Source organism: Lathyrus oleraceus, chromosome 1 (genome assembly GCF_024323335.1).
Source record: "Lathyrus oleraceus cultivar Zhongwan6 chromosome 1, CAAS_Psat_ZW6_1.0, whole genome shotgun sequence".
Classification (NCBI taxonomy): domain Eukaryota; kingdom Viridiplantae; phylum Streptophyta; class Magnoliopsida; order Fabales; family Fabaceae; genus Lathyrus; species Lathyrus oleraceus.
Genome location: NC_066579.1, coordinates 389,220,202 through 389,235,011, shown reverse-complemented (window position 1 = coordinate 389,235,011; position 14,810 = coordinate 389,220,202). Strand labels below are relative to the sequence as shown.

The 14,810-nt window shown below is 36.7% G+C and overlaps 1 protein-coding gene across 1 annotated transcript in view; it reads right to left on the bottom strand.

Annotated features, from left to right (window-relative positions):
* Window positions 1–13,125, bottom strand: part of LOC127109289 (uncharacterized) — a 25,175-nt gene extending 12,050 nt beyond the window's left edge. Inside the window, exons 1-2 of the mRNA XM_051046045.1 lie at window positions 13,041–13,125; window positions 12,017–12,956 (exon numbers count right to left, since the gene is read on the bottom strand). Coding sequence (XP_050902002.1) covers window positions 12,017–12,956; window positions 13,041–13,115 — 1,015 coding nt within the window. The 5' untranslated portion in view covers window positions 13,116–13,125. The remainder of the gene's footprint in view (window positions 1–12,016; window positions 12,957–13,040) is intronic.
* Window positions 13,126–14,810: the final 1,685 nt, after the last annotated feature.

The window sequence follows — 14,810 nt, the reverse complement described above, 5'->3', positions numbered from 1 at the left end:
CTTCTCACCATATTCATGATGGTTATATTCTTCCTTTCTATGACTCCATTATGTTGGGGAGTGTAGGGTGGCACCACCTCATGCACAATCCCTTCTTTCACACATAATGCATCGAATTCTTTCGACACATATTCTCCACCATCACCAGTTCTCAGAATCTTGAGCTTTCGACCGCTTTGTCTTTCGACCATAGATTTAAACTTGGAAAATACCTCGATCACTTCGCTTTTCTTCTTGATCAGGAAAGCCCATAGTTTTCGACTGAAATCTTCTATGAATGTAACAAAGTATATGTTACCTCCAATTGAATCTACCCTGATAGGACCACACACATCAGAGTATATGACTTCAAGAATTACCTTCGACTTGCTTCCTGCATCCTTATTAAAGTTGTCCTTGTGATGTTTCGCATGCACACATTCTTCACACAGTTCGTTTGGAATGTCAATTTCTGGTAATCCTAAAACGATATTTCTTCTCTTCAAATATTTGATGTCTTTGAAATTGAGATGGCTAAGTCTATAATTACATATCCATTCATCTTTGTTGGTTGCTGATGCAAGGCACTTATGCTCTATCACATTAAGTTCAATCTTAAAGGTTTTATTTTGAGATATTGGAGCCTTCAAGATCAACCTTCCATTTGAGTCGAGAACTCTCAGCATCTTGTCTTTGATCAACACCTTGTAGTTCTTTTTGACTAACTTCCTTATGCTGAGCAAATTGCTCTTCATGCTTGGTATGTTCAACACATTCGAAATTACTGACCTCTTGCCATCTTTCCTCATAATCAGAACATCACCAACACCTTCAGATGCTAGAGTATTGTCATTTGCAAATTTCACCATGTTCTTCATTGAGGGATTTATGTTGACAAACCAATCTTTCCTTTCAGACATGTGTGATGAGCATCCTGAGTCCAAGTACCACTAGTCCTTGAATCTCTCTTCATCTCTCATTGTAACCATCAACAACATCTCTTCTTCTTTATGTTTCGCCAGCTTTGTGCATGTTGCATTAAATTGTTGGCACAGGTATGATGAATCTTTCAGCCTTCATAACTCTCAGTCAAGAACCAATGATCCTCATAATGATAAAGAGACCAAAGGAGAAGCTACCATATATGGATCTCAATTAATGGCAATGACAACTACCACAACTCATCCATCTGCATTCACTCAAGAGTACTCACTACCAACTAAACTCGACTCTTAGGCATGGTTTATTGACTTGGGTGCTTCCCATCACCTTACACCCTTTGAAAGTTGTTTGCATAACAGAAAACCCTATAGAGGTAGATGACAAGCACATGTAGGAAATGGCCAAAGTTTACACATTAAAACCATTGGTACTTCCTAGGTAAAAAAATAAGCTTATTCTTAGTGATATTTTACATGTTTCTGCTATCACCAAGAACCTTTTGTCTGTCTTTAAGTTCTTCAATGATAATCATGTTGTGTTTTAATTCCACCTTAACAAATGTTATGTTAAATGTCAGGGTTCTAAGGAAGTCCTTCTTGAAGGGTTTCTTGAATCCATTAGTCTTTACTGCTTCCCTAATCTCACATTGAATAAAGTCAGTTATGATGAAAACTTTACATGTCATTATTTTTCTTTTATTGTCTCAAGTACTAATAGCTTAGCTAATTCTGATGTACTATGACATTATAGACTTGGACATGCCAATTTTAATATTGTCAAAAGCATTCTTAAATTGTGTCATATACCAATTCAAAATAAAGCTTCTCTTGAATTTTGTAAGTCATGTTGCTTAGAGAAGTCTCATAGATTACATGCCCATATGTCTTTAAATACACATGACAAACCTTTTGACTTGGTTTATACTGACATGTGGGGTCCTTCCCCTTTTTCATCAATTTCTGGCTTTAATTATTACATAGCATTTTTTTATGCCAAGACTAGGTACACTTGGTTCTATTTACTCAAACAAAAGTCTGAAGCTATGAGTGCTTTTAAATCATTTCTTAAGTATGTCCAAACACAATTCCAAACCACTATAAAAGCAGTCCAATATGATTATGGAGGTGAATGGAGGTGAATTTTGACCATTTACTTAATTCCTTAATGACTTAGGAATCACACATAGACTGACTTGTCCCCACACATCCCACCAAAATGGATATGTGGAGAGAAAACGCAGGTTCATAGTTGAAATGGGCCTAACCTTGTTGTCTCATGCTAATCTACCTCTTAAATATTGGGATCATAGTTTCTTAACAACAACATACCTAATGAATAGACTTACTACAATTGTTTACCTAATTTCTATATCTCTAAGGATGTGACTTTCAATGAAAAGCACTTCCATTTCTCTCTCTCATTTTTCTGAGAAGCCTAGTAACACTCAGAACACCTCATCTATGTCATTACCTTTTCCCACTACCCAAGCCCCCAGTTCAGAAAGTACATCCATAAATGAGTCATAAGTACCACATTAGTTATCTTCTAACCTACCCCCTACCCCACCTGACAGTGATAACACATTGGATGATATGTCTCAATCAAACTCCTAAAATGTAATGTCACACAATAAACCTTTATCTCCTCAACCATACTCCCTCCGTTCCTTTTTAAGTGTCATTTTTTGACTTTTTACACATACCAAGGAAGCTAATCATTATTGTTACTTTTCAAACAATAATTATTCTTTTACCTATAATACCCTTAATTATTTATTACATTCACTTTACTTTTTCTCTCTTTGCAGTCTATCTATGGGCAATTTTGACAAAATTGCAATTAATATTACCTTGAACTTTGCAAGTGACAATTAAAAAGAAACAATTTTTTTGCAAGAAAGTGACACTTATAAAGGAACGGAGGGAGTATATTTCATCTCCACATAATTCGGGGCACAGTAATGACCGACATACCCTTTCAAACTCATCACCTAATGACTTTATCAATTCCTCTGAAACCACCTTGGCTAGTTTACCAGTTACCAATACTGATGTATCATTGCCTCCTTTTATCCATAGCCTGCAACCTAGTCACCCTCATCCATAAAATGACCATCCTATGTTAACTAGAGCAAAAATAGGACACTTAAAGCCAAAAGGTGTTCATAGAACACACAAAGCCAACTAGTGTGAAACAAGCCCTGCTAAAACCAGAATGGGTACATGCCATGAAAAGTGAATATGATGTTCTCATAGCTAACCACACATGGAATCTCACAAAACTTCCTCCTCATAGACAAGCAGCTGGTTGTAAATGGGTTTTTAAGGTCAAAGAGGATTTTGATGAGAGTGTCAATAAATACAAAGTTAGATTAGTTGCAAAGTGTTTTCATCAACAACAAGGGTTTGACTTCAATGAGACTTTTTCTCCTGTTGTGAAACCAACAACAATTAGAGTCATCATCAGCTTAGCCCTCACTTACAAATGGGATATCTAATAAATAGGCATCAATAATTCTTTCTTAAATGGAGCCCTTCAAGAAGAAGTGTACATGGTTCAACCACCAGGATTTACTCAAAAAAATAAGGATCTGGTGTGTAAGCTTAATAAAGCCCTTTATCGACTTAAACAAGCTCATAAGGCATGGTATGACAAGCTCACTCAAGCTCCTTTGCTATTTGGCTTCACTCACTCAAAGTGTGATCATTCCCTATTTATATACTTCAAACAAGGTATCATCATCTATTCCCTTGTATATGTCGATGATATTCTCTTAACTGATTCATCCTCACAATTAGTGTAGGATCTTATCACTAAGCTTCATAAAGCTTTTGCATTAAAAAGGCTTGGGAAACCAGAATATTTTCTGGATATATAGTTTATTTCTCAAGAAAATGAATCTCTATTGTTGACACAAGCAAAGTATGTCAGAGATCTCCTTGAAAGAGCAAAAATGACTAATGCAAATGGTGTGCCAACCCCTATGCTCAGCATTTGCAAACTCAGCAGGAATGGTTCTCCAACTTTCTCAAATCCTCATCTATACGGATCAATCGTAAGTGCTCTATAATATGTCACTTTGACTAGACATGATATTGCCTACAGTGTAACCAAGGCTTGTCAATTTATGTCAACACCACTGGATACTCATTGGGCAACAGTTCACAAAATCCTTCGATATCTTAGTGGCTCTATTTCTCATGGTCTGATCTTCTTCCCATCTACTTTAACTCAAAAAATTTCCTTAAGAGCTTACAATGATTTAGATTGGGCAAGTGACCCGGATGACCATAGATCTACATCAGGCTCTTGTATATTTTTTGGTCCTAACATTATGGCATGGAGCTCTAAGAAACATCCCCTTGTGGCTAGATTGAGCACGAAAGCTGAATATAGGGCCCTGACTCACACTACTCTGAATTGTTATGGCTAAAATCTCTCTTAACTGAGCCAAGAGTTCCATTCTATCCTCCTACATTGTTATGTGATAACTTGAGTGGAATAATGTTATCTCATAATCCGCTTCTCCATGCTCACACTAAGCATATCGAACTCGACATACACTTTGTAAGAGAATGTGTGGTGGCTATAAGAAACTTGTCATTCAACATATTCCCGCGTCTACTCAGCTAGCAGACACACTTACGAAACCTCTTGGAACCACAACTTTTCAAGGATTGCGAAGCAAGCTTAAAGTGATTCCATGCCAATCCCATTGATCTTGAGGGAGAGTATTAGAGACATACTAGTTACATTGTGTAATTTTGTAATGCAATATTGATTAGTTGTTGTAATGGGCAGATTGTAGTTAATTTTGGTCAAAAGTTTGTTAACTACATAATGAGCTAACAAATTGCGTTGAGTTTTGTGTTGTATATAATGCACTATGTCTTAACTTCTGAAGGTAAGGGGGAAAATAAAAAATACACAGTTATGCATAAGATTAACATTCTATCTTTCTCTGCACCTGTTCATTTCTAGTAATACAAAATTTACATATTTTTTAACATGTGCATACATTTTAGTATTACCTTTAAAATGATCGCTTTTAAATATTTAAATTTTCAATTATAATATTTCCTAATTCATAAGGTGTCTTAACAATAACTCAGTGTGAAATTCCATTTTGAAAAAAAGAATAAATTCTTAAATTAACAAAGCTTCACCACCAAAGATTGTGATTTCCAAGGGAATTTTAGTGAATCTCGAACAGCCATTTATATAGTATTATTTTATCAACAAATTTTTCTTTGGCCATTTAATTGTGCAACGGTTACTTTCGGTATGTTATTCCTTCCATTAGTGGCCATTTGATTAATTTCATTGAATTGAAAGGCTATTTACTTACAACACAGTGAAAGTCCATTTGAATTCGTAATAGTAATAATCTATTGAACAAGATAAATGAGAAAATACACAACATCAATATACGTAAGAGATATTTAATAACATTTTTAATTTGTAAAGTGTATCTTGCAATTTCTTTATACTATAAAGTGATAGAGTTCTCATGAAGAAAAAAAAAGTAATTGAATTGATTTTTGTTCCTTGCATACAAATGAAAACAATGACTAAAGTTTTCATGTTTGTTTATGCTATGATCATTTTACATTCACTATTTTCTGTTTCAAGTGATGCCAATGGTAAGCTTTTTTTCTTCTCACCATTTACAAGTGTTTTTCTTCTTGAGTTATTTTAAATAACACTCTTTTATTCTTGTTTTGTATCATAGGTTTCAAATGTACCACCTTCCTCGATTGTTTTACTACTAAGTGCATGCGAGTTAGAGGAACACCAAATTGCCTGTTAGGTGGATGTATTTGCACATAGTGAATATTGTTATTCTTATAATTTCTCTTCTTTTTTCTCTTGCAAAAAGTTGAAGATCTTTCTAAAAGTAATTTAAATGTTAAATATTATTTTTTTGTCTAGAATTATGCCATAGTATTTCAATAAATACGATGGTTATTTTTTTTTATTTTTTTATTATAGATATTATTAATAGGGAATTATAAAGAGTATCTCAACCTTTACAGATAATTAATAAAAATTATAAAAGATCCATATTAATGCATAACGTATCTAAAGAAAATAATTTAAACAATGAAACAAGTTACAATATAAATTTAAACAAAAAAAAAAAAACTTTTGGCTTATTTCCAACACTAGCAGAAAGTGAAATTTATAGGAGTCGATCCATCAAAACGAAGTATAAGGCTTATTGAACCACAAAATGGCAGCACATAGCAAATTTTTGGAGGTAGCTTTGTCTTCACTTGTGGCTGAAAAATTGCACTTACAATGGAATGATTCAAACATTTTCAGCGGTTATTTTTCTTAAAGACAATAATATAGATTATAAAATAAGATTTTGGAATAAATCCTACAACAAAACAAAAAGGTAACATCTAATGATAAAAAAAAGTGCCAAGAAATAAAAAAACACATCCAGGCAAAAAGCAACGAGGAGGATAAAGGCAACAACAGTTCGAGAACAATCAACAGAAGAGAAAGGCCATGAAAGAGCACACTTTCACCAAAGCACCACCTAATAGAAAATCCGACTACAACCATTAGACTCACCATCCATTGAACAAACCATTTAACACCTCTAGAGTATGGTAGAATTCTTGATCAATTGTTCGTTTAGATCATTACTACAAAATATATATTTGATAATATTATATTATTACGGTCGCTTGAACAACCATAGTAATAACTCATTTTAATACATCTGAATTTAATTTAATTTATTTTATTAAAAATACATTTCTCCACGGTTCATAATAACAACTATGGTAATAGATGAAAAATTAGATGTTTCGAATCTCAGCACTAATAATTTTTTATTTTTTCGTTACAAAAAAGGTTTGTCCATATACTCTTATAAATATATTTAAATTAAAATACTTATCACCACTGTTATTATTCCAACCCAAAAAAGAAAATTCAATCTCAATAGTATTAGTACAATTAATCTTAGATGAACGAACATTGTTCAATGCCTACTTCCTAATACTACTCATGTCTTTCTATTTAGAACATCCCCTAAATATGAGATCCCCTATCACTTTCTCTTAATCACTACCCTAGTGATCAATGCTTTCAAAAGAATAAAGATGTTGAATTACAACTCAACTTAACAATCAACCTTTATGCCTTGAATATTCACTTTATCCTTCTTTAGAGGTTTATAACGAATAACAAGAATACAAAGACTCAAAGAACAAAATCCTAGAACATTATATCTTCAATACTTGTATGTCTTCTAAGGTAGTAATGAGTCTCCCTAAATATCAAACCATCTTCTTGGATTTTCTCCAATAGGCATAAGCTTTGATACATGATTAATTATGATGCAGATTTGATTTACTTTAAAAACATCCACAAAAAGATTTGATTTAACTTGATCTTCATTCCATTTAAATCTTCATTCAATTGACTTTAATCTCATTAAATATATTTTTATCAAATCTTACTAAATAACATATTGCTAAAAGATACAAACTATAAATGACAAATCTTATTGGAATCAAAGTGAATTTTGCTCATAATAACTCACTGAATATGTCTTCTAGTCTAGGGACAGATGTTGTGCACATGCTGGAACATCTTGCCCCATATCTTACATCTTCATCAAAAATACATCTTGTATTACACATGTTGTTTTACCCAATACAACCAATCAAAAGAACAATAATAAGGATCCATCTTAAGGATCTAGCCTTTTGGTCACGTCTTAGGGCGACAAGGATCCTTCTTAAGGATCCATTATTTTGATCATCTCTTAGGGCGACAAGGGTTGTTCTTAGGGGTACAACATTTTGATCGCCGCTTAGGCTTTTGGGTTTCCTACAAAAATGGAATAATGAACAAACATTGATTCTCTGATATAATAAAATGAATGGGCTTATTAAAAACCCTTTCCCCATGCAAGGTTTAGAAGGAAAAGATTGCACCCCCTAAAACATCAGGTATTTGCAAATGACAGAGTTGTAATACTCACCTATCAAAATTAACAACAAAATAACTTAATGACTATATAGAAAGCAAACAAATGACAGTAAGGAAAGTGGTGCCATAGGGAATTCCTTATGAGATTTTAATCTTTGGCCTCCTTGCTAGTTGGAGGGGGAGGCTCCTCACCTCTATAAGGCTTTATTCCTGAGTCCATTTTCCTAGCATTCGTACCAATAGTGCAAACTCGTTCAAGCTTAAGGCTCTCTATATAACACTTTAAGGTGTTTTCTTTATTTTCTTGGGTAACTCCTACTCGCCCCTCAGAGAGAAGGGACTTCATACATAAATACAAAGTGGATAAGGTGGCATCCAACTGATTAAAAGTTGGGTGCTCTATAATCATATTGTAAAATGAAGGTGGCATCAATAACCAAATACCCGACCTTTATCTCTTTGGCTTGATCTTGCTCTCTAAATGTGGTCTTTAACACATAGTAGTATTTCACTTGCACCTGCTCCCCATAGAATCCAACTAGCGAGCCCTTGAAGAGTTTTAGATCCTCTGGGTCAAGGCAGAGTCTTTCAAAATGCATCCCAATATAGAATATATGTTGAACTTCCTTGATCTACAAGAACTCTTTTGATCTCACATTCATCACATCTAACAATAGTGATCGTAGTATCATCATTGTGAGATTGGATGCCATATGCGTCAGTCTCCAAGAAAGCAATTATGGCTTCTGGAATATTCGACTCTTCTTCTCCTTCAACATTAGGGATGTCTTCTATATTCAGAATTTGGTGAGCGCTCATTCTACGGCGGAAGATAGTTTTCGTGCCTCCAGCGAATCCTCCTAGAATAGTGTTAAGCGTATGGCGCATGACTTTACTTCCCTTTCCTTGGGATGCCTCATTTGCCTTATTAGGCCCGGGGGCCCTGCGTCATCTCGCATGCGAGAGCCGGATTTGTCTGGTCCTAAATTTTTTTTCCTTTTACATACTTCTTGAGGTATCCCGTCTAAATCAACCTCTCAATCTCTTTCTTGAGTTGGTAACAGTCCTTAGTATGGTGACATTTGACTCTATAAACTTGCATCATCCACGTGGTTCAGGACCCATTACATTTTCCTTCGAAGCTATGGGTGTATAGATGTTGTGTAAGTGAAGAACCTAGCCCCATATCTGTTCATAGAGAATGTTCATAGGCGTGAAACTCTCTATCGGCTTGCCTATTCTCTTGAATGCAGTCTTGTCTTTGATGGGAGAGGTATAATTACTATTCCTCTAGTGGTGAGAGGCTTCGGCGTTAGGAATACACTCCTTGATGTCTCATGCCTTCATCTCAGTGTTGCCCTCCTCGCCTTTTGTGTAATATTTCGCGAAAGACTCGATGAAGTGTCATGCCTTGAGTCTATTTTGAAACGCCCCCATAAAAATTTCTTGGTTTAGGGAATAACCTTTATGGTGACTTCATTGAACTGAGTGAGATAGTCCCTCAACGACTCTGAAGGATCCTATCGTATGTTGAACAGGTTGGCAGCGGACATCTTCCTATGACGAATGACAATGAATTGGTGTACGAGCTTCTTCACCAGTTCTTGATAACTGAAAATGAAGGCTCGAGGTAGACCCGTATACCATCGCAAAGATGCATCCATAAATGTGCCAAACAACAATATTTACTTTTGGGAGTCGGGCGCTCCAATGATGGCCATCAATTTTTGATGGAGGCAGCGTGTTCATATGGATCTCTACACCCATCAAATTTGTCCAGAGAGAGAGGTTTAAATACTTGAAGAACAAATACTTTTCATATTTTATCTAAGAGTGGTTGGGGATTCAATACTTCAACTCTTCTAGGGGATTGGACTCTTGTTGGTGTTGTTTGATATTGTCAACGTTATCCTTTAGTGTTTGATTCTGACTGTGTAGTTCGTCCATGGCGTCACACATCTCCATTAGAGTGTTGGCATCACTGCTACCAATGGTATCCTCCGGTCTAGGGGATGGATCTCTCCTGTTAACCATGACTGAGGATGGCTAGTTATAGGAGTGGATGGTAGTAACGGGTATGGTGATTGTAATGAAGAAGGTGTGGGACAAGTTAGTTTTACCAGGGTCCCTCAGTGGGTGCCACTGTACTTGTTAAAAAGTACATATGTGTGAGGTATTCCTACAAGGGTAGGGGATACTCAGAGGTCTTAGTAGGTTTATAACTGTCAGGGCTTACCCGCGGCGACGAGAGGCCTTTTTTGGTGGTTTTATGATGTTTATGGTGGTATGAGAAATCAAATCAAGTGAGATGAGAGACTATGTGTATTATGCGATATGCGGTTAAGTTAGAATATGTCACTCTTTTGTTAGGGGAGACGTATATATAGAGGCTCATTGACCTAGGACTTAGGAAGAGGTGGTATTTGCTCTCCTTGTCTGAGGGAGGTTATTGGTTACCTATTCATTAGGAAATTGTGATATGACTCGGTCTGCATAGTTGGTGGAGGGATAATGACATTATGCATGTGTCTTATTAGAGGAACGACACAAAGGTGGCGCTCATATGTCACCTTATGGGATGAAAACTCTTACGTCGCCCTTATTTAAAAACTCTTATAAATATAATACGATAAATATTTATTACTTTTTAAATATTTAATAATTAATCAAGATTTCAGATGTCCAATGCCATTAGTATTACTGAAATGGAAATTTCTTAATTCACATGTATTTTTCCTATAAAAAAAAAGTTAATTGTTAGTTTTTAAAAATAATTTTTTGGACGCACTTTGTTTAGAAGCAACAAAATTGAGTTTTAATGAGATGTTTAAAGGGGATTTTTTACCAATATACCCCACATTTTCAATTAATTTCCCAAAATAACCCAGGTTTCAAAAAAATTCCCAATATACCCCACTTTTAGAGGGAGGCGCCAATTGGATTGGCGCCCCCTCTTAAAAATTGCAAGGAGGCGCCAATTGGATTGGCTAGGGCAGGTGCCCTAGCCAATCCAATTGGCGCCTATGTGTAATTTTTAAGAGGGGGCGCCAATCCAATTGGCGCCTCCCTTAAAAAAGCCTCAAATGGAAAAACTTCCAACATGAAAGTTGTAGATCTTTTCAAGACAATGAATTTGGATATAAATTTTGCAACATTTGGATTTTTTTTGAGAAAGTTATGGGCAGTTGAAGTTGGACTTCTGAGTTTTTCAACTAGTATCTGAGTCATAATGTTTTGTATTATTGCATGTGTTTCTTTTAGGAATATGAATGTTTTTCCAACATAACATTTGAAGTAGACATCTTAAATTTTCCAATGCACTTGGTCCCACATCAAAATAATTAAAAATGAGTGAGTTATGTCCCTGCGAACTTGACCCAAAATTAGGGTTTCTGTCAAAACAAGTGTATGTGAATTTTGCCAAAAGGGACCAACTTCAAGCCCTTTAGTTTGAATGATAAAAGCCTCAAATGACAAAACCTTCAACATAAAAGTTGTAGATCTTTTCAAGATAATGAATTTGGACTAAAGTTTTGCATCATTTGCAATTTTTATGAGAAAGGTATGGGCACCTGAACTTGGACTCTTTGACATTTTAACTGTTATCTGAGTCATAATGTTTTGTATTATTGCATGTGTTTCTTTTAGGAATATGAATTTTTGTCCAACATAACATTTGAAGTAGACATCTTAAATTTTCCAATGCACTTGGTCCCACCTCAAAATAATTAAAAATGAGTGAGGTAGGTCCTTGCGAACTTGACCCAAAATTAGGGTTTCTGTCAAAATATGTGTATGTGAATTTTGCCAAAAGGGACCAAATTCAAGCCCTTCAACATAACAATAAGAAGTCCTTGAATTAGGGTTTCTGACCTATAAATTTTTGTTTTATGATATGTGTTTATTTTAGAATTATGAAAGAAACTTAATGTTTGGAGAATACACAAAGATAAATTTGACATAATACGAATTGATATTAATAAAATTTGGATTTTACACAATGAATCCTAATGGTGATGACCGGGATCACCTAACCGACCTCCGGTCCCACATCCCCTAGCTACCCTAACCCTTGGCCCTAACCCACGTTGACGATTCTGCACCGGTGTTTGTTCATCTGATGGTCCAGAAGCGTCATTACCGCCTACAGGAGAAGGTCCGTTGAGGTATTCAGCCAACTCAGCATAGTCTTCAGTATTCAATGATGGTGTACCGGCGTAGCTGAGCTCATGACCCATGCCAGAGAAGTTGGGGTGTGGTTGACTCATGGATGGGCGACCAGGACGGTTGAAGGGGGACATGGGTGACAATGATGGGTCTAGGAAAGGTTGGAAAGGTTGTTGGGGTGTTTGGAAGAGATATGGTTGTGGGATGTTTTGGTATTGTGATGTTTGGGGTTCTTGGCTACGGTAGGTGATGGGGCGGTTAGTGTTTTGGGTAAGGCGACTTTGGTAGGGTGATGGTGTGGGTGCGAAGCGATGTTCGGTCGAAGGTTGATGGTCCATTTGTTGGTGGTGGTATGGGGGATGTTCTTGGTTTTGGGGTTGGGTGAATGGCATGTTTTGGTTGTATGTTTGTGTGTTTGTGGAACGGAAAGTTTGTCGGATAGGTGGTTGTGAGTAATCGGGCTGAGAATGTTGTTGGGGGTTAGATGTTGAGCCTTCTTGTGTGTAACTTGTCTGGCGTGGGTCGTAGAGGTATATATCATCGGCGATGAATTGAAATCCAACTGATCTATACCAAGCCATATAAGTACGACTTGGTTTTACCTCATTTGGCATGACTGCGTCAGTTAAGACATGGTCATGACGGTGCTTCCACTTGCGACACTCTGATCTTGCGAATTGTTGCCAAGGGTTGTAGTTCCATTGGTCGTTCACTTTACGCATATGCCATTCTCCTAGGCTAGCTGGGGGATCTGGGATATTCTGGACCATACCAAACTGCAGCTTCACACGATCGGTGTTGTGCAGCTCCACTGTTGTGAACCGTATTATTGGTGTGCATGTTGTCCATACGGCTGCGTCTTCAGGGTTGATCTGATGCTCATGATCCATATTAAGGTATGGACGCCAAATGAACTGAAATGTTAAAGACAATAGGATTTAAATGAATGTAGAAAAAGTCAATATAATATGAAGAAATAATGTAATTATTTTGCTTACGTCTGCCGGTCGAAGGTGATCCAAAAGGTTGCGATATTGAGTAATACAGTGTCTCGGACATCTACTGTAATTCATACCGCGTGCCGACCATCTACACCAAAAAGTTAAAATAAATTAGTTATGGGTAATAAACTGTAAGGAAGGAAGTAAAGATATAGCAATTTAAACAACTTACTTTTTTGCATATGGAAAAGTGAAGGGGTTGCTATTGACCGGTGCTAGAGACGGTAGTCTTGACCATCCCCATACTTGTAGCAAAACAGCACATCCAGAAAATGTAGAAGTATCTTTGTGGCAGTTTTTGCACAAAGAACTATACAGATAGGCTAGACATGCGGATCCCTAACTATAACTACCTATTCTATCTATATGTCTAAGTAAAGGTAAGTACATAATATGCATGCTAGAACCACTACCTTCGGGAAATAAAAAGGATCCTAGTAACAACATAATGTAACACCTAGTTTTGATGATTCGAGCATCTTCGGTAGAATGATCATCTAAATAAAAACTATTATAATATGACTTTAGGCGTGATAGTAGTATACCTTGTCCCCTAGCATTATCATCTAACAAATCAACGTTTAAAAGCTCCATGCAAATTGAATTTGGAAAGTTGGTCTTACCATTAACAGCTTTGCCTTCAATTCGTAGTCCTAAAAGCATGTAGACGTCTTCTAACGTCACGGTACACTCACCGGTTGAAACCAAAATGTGTGTGTCTCTGGCCTCCATCTTTCGCATAAGGCTAGAATGAATTTGTTATCTATAGACCAAGACATAATTTTGCTAAGGTGACCAAAACCGGCGAGTTCAACATAAGGTTGAATCATCGGGTCCATTGGGACAAATTCGTGGACTCGAGTGCGAAACCTTGAGACATCCTATAATAGAAATAATGTAACACTTGACTAAGTCGGTATTTCAAAATAAAATGGGGTTGGTGGAGATGAAACATAAAAAAGAAGTACACGAAAAAACTTACGTATGTCGCGATGTTTGCAACTGTTCCTCTGTGTGCTTCGCCCATTGTGAGTAAAGACATATTGTTGGGGAGTTGGTGTAGATGAAAATGGAAAAGAAGTAATGTAGATGAAGTAGTGAGAAATGTAGATGAGGTAGTGAGAATGTTTGTGTGGAAGAATTGTTGAAGGAGTGGATCAATTTATAGGCAAATGGAGGAGTGCATGAAAAAATGTGTTTGCATGGTGTCTCCACCTCATTTGGCGACCATGTACAATTTTAAGGAGGGGGCGCCATTCAAATTGGCGACACCATAGGGTACATGCATGCAAGGCTAGTTCTGAATGCATGGTTTCGAGGACTGACTACATGGGGGCGCCATTCAAATTGGCGACCATGTACAAGCCATAAAGGTAGGCGCCAAACCAATTGGCGCCACCTTCTGCATGTCTGACACGTGGCATTGTTGTCTCCTGCATGCTTAACAAAACACTTATGGTTGGCTTGCATGATTGACACGTCATCTCTGACCATCTTAGGTGTCCGACACGTGTCTGTCTTGTCTCCTGTATGCTGATGACTACCTTCTTGATAGCTTGCCTGGCTGACACATCAACTCACACTGTCTTGCAGGATTGACACATCATCTCAGACACGTGGCTGTCTACTATCCTGCATGCTGAATACTCACTTCTGTCTTGCATGACAGACACATCAACTCTTGACTACCTAGCATGCTTGACACATCAAGTCACACTGTATTGCATGACAGACACCTCATCTATGAAATTACTTGCATGCTTGACA